At 35.0% G+C, this 4,028-nt stretch overlaps 1 protein-coding gene across 1 annotated transcript; it reads left to right on the forward strand.

The window, feature by feature from the left end:
- Positions 1-1,663: 1,663 nt before the first annotated feature.
- On the forward strand, positions 1,664-3,650 carry LOC110226759 (F-box/kelch-repeat protein At5g49000-like). Its single transcript, XM_021019350.1, has 2 exons — positions 1,664-2,146; positions 2,288-3,650. Exons 1-2 carry the CDS (start codon positions 1,800-1,802, stop codon positions 2,958-2,960), a joined length of 1,020 nt encoding a protein of 339 aa, XP_020875009.1. The 5' UTR covers positions 1,664-1,799; the 3' UTR covers positions 2,961-3,650.
- The last annotated feature ends 378 nt before the right edge of the window (positions 3,651-4,028 follow it).

The following is a 4,028-nucleotide window of genomic DNA, read 5'->3' on the forward strand; positions in this document are numbered from 1 at the left end:
AAAGAAAAATATGCAAAATTTAGCTAGAACATTAATAAATTTGTTTAAATATATTTGTAATTTTAACAGTATACATATTAATCCGCAAAACTCACAATATATATTATAATTTTGTATGATATTTAAAAGTAAGCAAAAAAGATTTTGGAATATGATTTTAATGGAATAAAATGGAAATAGAAATTACGAGACGAGATGGGAGGGGAACATATATTAAAAATCAAACTAAATACCCAACTGGCATGAGTTCGGGTTATGAGCACTATATAAAATAAATTTGTTTACACATGTAACCATGTACATACATTTTCAATTACACATACTCTATTTATGACAGATATGGGACCATAATATTTTTATTTTACGTATACGTGACAGATTATGGGACAAAGAATTTATGACAGATACCGGACGAGATATTTTCATGTTCCAAAATAGTTACGTCTAGCTAATATACATGAAATAACCCAAACTAAAACCAAATTCATATCTTATTTAACATATGTAATCAAACTGTTAGAACTGTTTTGATTAGTTAAGAAAATAAAAATGTAACACCACTTAACTTTTGCAACTAAATTAGTCCGGATCTTAAAATATAATTATGCATTAACGCAACTGAATTTTGTTCATTATTCTAACTTATAATATTTATACTATTACGAAGTTCACTAACACAACAAATATTTTATATTTTTAAATCTCTATAAAAATTTCTATAAAAATATCTCTACACGTATGTGGATCCAGATCTAATACACTAAAATATATATCATAAAAAGTTAAAAACAACAAAATAATCTATACTTAATTAAAATTTGTTCAAAAATTTTAAAATATGAAACTCCGCACGTATGTGCGGGTCATGCATGCTATTTCTGCTACTGTTTGACAAGTTTAAACATAATGAATCTGGTTATTATATCGCTTTTATTTATTTTTATTATGACACTTATGAAGGAATGTTTTGTGTTTTTGTCGTAATGAAATTGACATGTCTTTGCTTATAAAACATCTGCACTCACTTGCTAGTAGATGATTAAGCTTATATATTTTGTGACTGTTACTTTGATTACCCTCTGATCCCAAACTCTTTTTTCTACTGCTTGATGAATGTCTCATACTAGTGGCCGGGTAATGTTGTTTTCGTTCTGAATATATGTGTTGCAAAATGTCTATATATTCGTTTTTGTCTCGTCCTTGTTTTCACTTCTAAACATATGAACTAAAACAAATACAGAGTTTGTCTATGAAAAATAGTTTTGTTTTTGTGTTGCTTGTTTGTATATTGTACATTCTTGGGCTCTCTCATTTATGTATGAATAGCTAAGTTACAGAAAGAAAAAAGAAAAAAAAACAGGGTTTTGTTGTTTAAGACAAGGCTTAAATGTTAATGTTTTGTAACCAACCAATTAAGAAATCTCCACTGAAACAATTTGACGATCCTTTTTTGTAGCTACTTTTTATTTTCTTCTCAATCGAAGAAGAGTAATCTAAGTCGCGAGGACAACAACAAAAAGTTGATAAATTACTTTTCCATGAGGCCCATTATTAGATCCAACAAAATCACCATTTCTAATTTTCTATACTTAAGCCCACTATTAGAATTAGCCTTTCATGTTTTTTTCTTTTTTTTTTTAGCCTTTTTATATTCTGTGGATGTTTCTCAAAGAGAACTCTAAGCAGTCAAATCCCTAAAAATTTCCTCTGAATTTGTTCTCTGCAAAGACGAAGAAGAAGTAGAAGAAATCGGTAGGTTTTACTAATCAACGGTGATTTCGTCTTGATTAATCTCGAAAATGTTGCGCCCTAAGAAGAAGAGCAAGTCGACGACAACGGAGATGAAGAAACAGTCGCCGGAATTGACTCCAAATCCATCACTTCCCGATGATTTGCTATTGACTTGCTTCGCACGCGTTTCAAGATTGTACTACCCGACTCTCTCCTTAGTCTCCAAGAGTTGTCGATCCCTCGTTACTTCACCGGAGCTTTACAAGACTCGATCTTTCTTAAACCATTCAGAGACTTGTCTCTATGTCTGCTTAGAGTTCCCTCCTGACCCTAATCAACGATGGTTCACTCTCTGCCGGAAACCTAATCAAACCCTAACCAATATCCCCAAGAAGAAGAATAAGAAGTCATGTGGGTATGTTTTGGTTTCAGTCCCAGTTCCCAATTCACCTCCTGCTCACTGTGATGGTCTCGTGGCGGTTGGTTCTAATATCTACGCCATTGGCGGATCGGTCAGCAATGAGTTCTCGTCTAAGGTCTCAATTTTGGACTGCAGGTCTCATACGTGGCACGAGGCTCCAAGCATGCGGATGGCGAGCCATAATTACCTAGCTGCTAATGTTGTTGATGGAAAGATTTATGTACCAGGAGGCTTAAAAGACTTTGATTATTCTAAATGGATGGAAGTTTTCGATCCAAAAATTCAAACTTGGGAGTTTGTGTTGAGCCCTCCTACTCTCATGGAGAGAGATTTATACAAGAGGTTAGTGATTGAAGGAGAAATCTACTTGCTTGGGGAGTCGGGTGTGGCTTACAAGCCTAAAGAAGATAGATGGAGATATGAAGGAAATTTGTTATTAGTATGGGGAGATTCTCATTGCATGGTAGATAATGTACTCTATCGTTATTGTGATTTAGGCGGGATCAGTTGGTACGACTCAGAGTCAGAGATAGGACCGTGGATGAAATTGAAGGGTTTGGAAGGATTGCCTAAGTTTGCTAGATATAGTACGGTTAAATTGGTGGAATATGGTGGAAAGATGGCGGTTTTTTGGGACAAGAATTTGCCCTCTAGTGGTAATAAGAGTAGGTCGATTTGGTGTGCGGTGATTTCCCTTGAAAGATGCAATAATAGTCAGGAGATTTGGGGAAAGGTTGAGTCGCTTGATGCTGTGCTTACAGTTCCTAGATATCATCATTTTGTGGATGCTCTTACGGCTACTGTTTGATGAATGCCGTACGAGACAGACTTGCGAGTGGTGCATCTTTAGTGTTTTCATGGTACTAAATCATTTGTTGGATTATAGTGTTGCCGTTTTTTAGCTGAATGCTATATACATCATTTGGGTTGTAACACCTTTGATGGTTAGCTTATTTTGTGCTGCTTACGCTGACAGTCTTTTTCCGATTTTCAGTTATATACGTCTTTTGTCTTCTAGAAAGCTCTGAATTTGTTCAAAGGCCTGATAAATGATTTTGCAGTTAGAGCTTATCAAAACTTCCAATGCACACACATGTATAGGAAACAGAGGTTCTGAGTCTTACCTCAATGGTGAGATCGGTTGGTGTCAGATCTCAGACGCTTCTATACCCGAGCTTCGCTGTAGTAAACTTTGTCACAAGTCACAGAAACAAAAATGGCCGAGATTGTAGAAAGGTATATTAGAACATGGAAGATCCAAAGAAACTCTTGCGCTTTCGTTTGTTTATATGCTTCACTGTGTGCATCCCAAATAGTTTAAAGATGATTTGAAAGCCTATGTGAAGTCGAAAATTATCAAAACCACAGGGAAAGAGTTTTTGTTTTTAGTAACAATGGTAGCATTACTACTGTGAATGTGTCTCCTGACTCATAATCATGTAACACTGGTCTTGAATCAGTTTCTAGCTACATCAGCGATATATGCGCTATTAAGCTATGGCTTTTAGACTCTTATCATTATGTAGGAACATCAAGCCAAGTGCCAATACTTTATGCAGATACTTCCTGAATACAAATATTACACAATGATCTGAGTTTCGTAGAATATATCAATGAAGAGAAGAAAACGCACCAATCGATGGACTTCAAAGAGACTTTCTTTGGCGCCTTGGTCTAGAAAGAAGATGGTTTCCCGAGTTAAAAACATTTATATAACCGAATTTGTACTCACCGGACCGATATTCATAACCAAACCAAAATTTATTTATTCCAATTTCTCTACGGTTTACATAAATAACTAAACCGATATAAATGGAAAATGTTTGCCAGCTACGCGAAAGATACACCATCACATAGTCACACATGCAGACTTTAA

This window comes from Arabidopsis lyrata (assembly GCF_000004255.2).
Source record: "Arabidopsis lyrata subsp. lyrata unplaced genomic scaffold ARALYscaffold_34, whole genome shotgun sequence".
Classification (NCBI taxonomy): domain Eukaryota; kingdom Viridiplantae; phylum Streptophyta; class Magnoliopsida; order Brassicales; family Brassicaceae; genus Arabidopsis; species Arabidopsis lyrata.

Coding starts and splice junctions, on each gene's coding strand:
- LOC110226759 (XM_021019350.1), top strand. CDS start 1,800: ATGTTGCGCCCTAAGAAGAAGAGCAAGTCGACGACAACGGAGATGAAG. Junction 2,147..2,287: donor AAGAATAAGAAGTCATGTGG/GTATGTTTTGGT, acceptor TTTGGACTGCAG/GTCTCATACGTGGCACGAGG.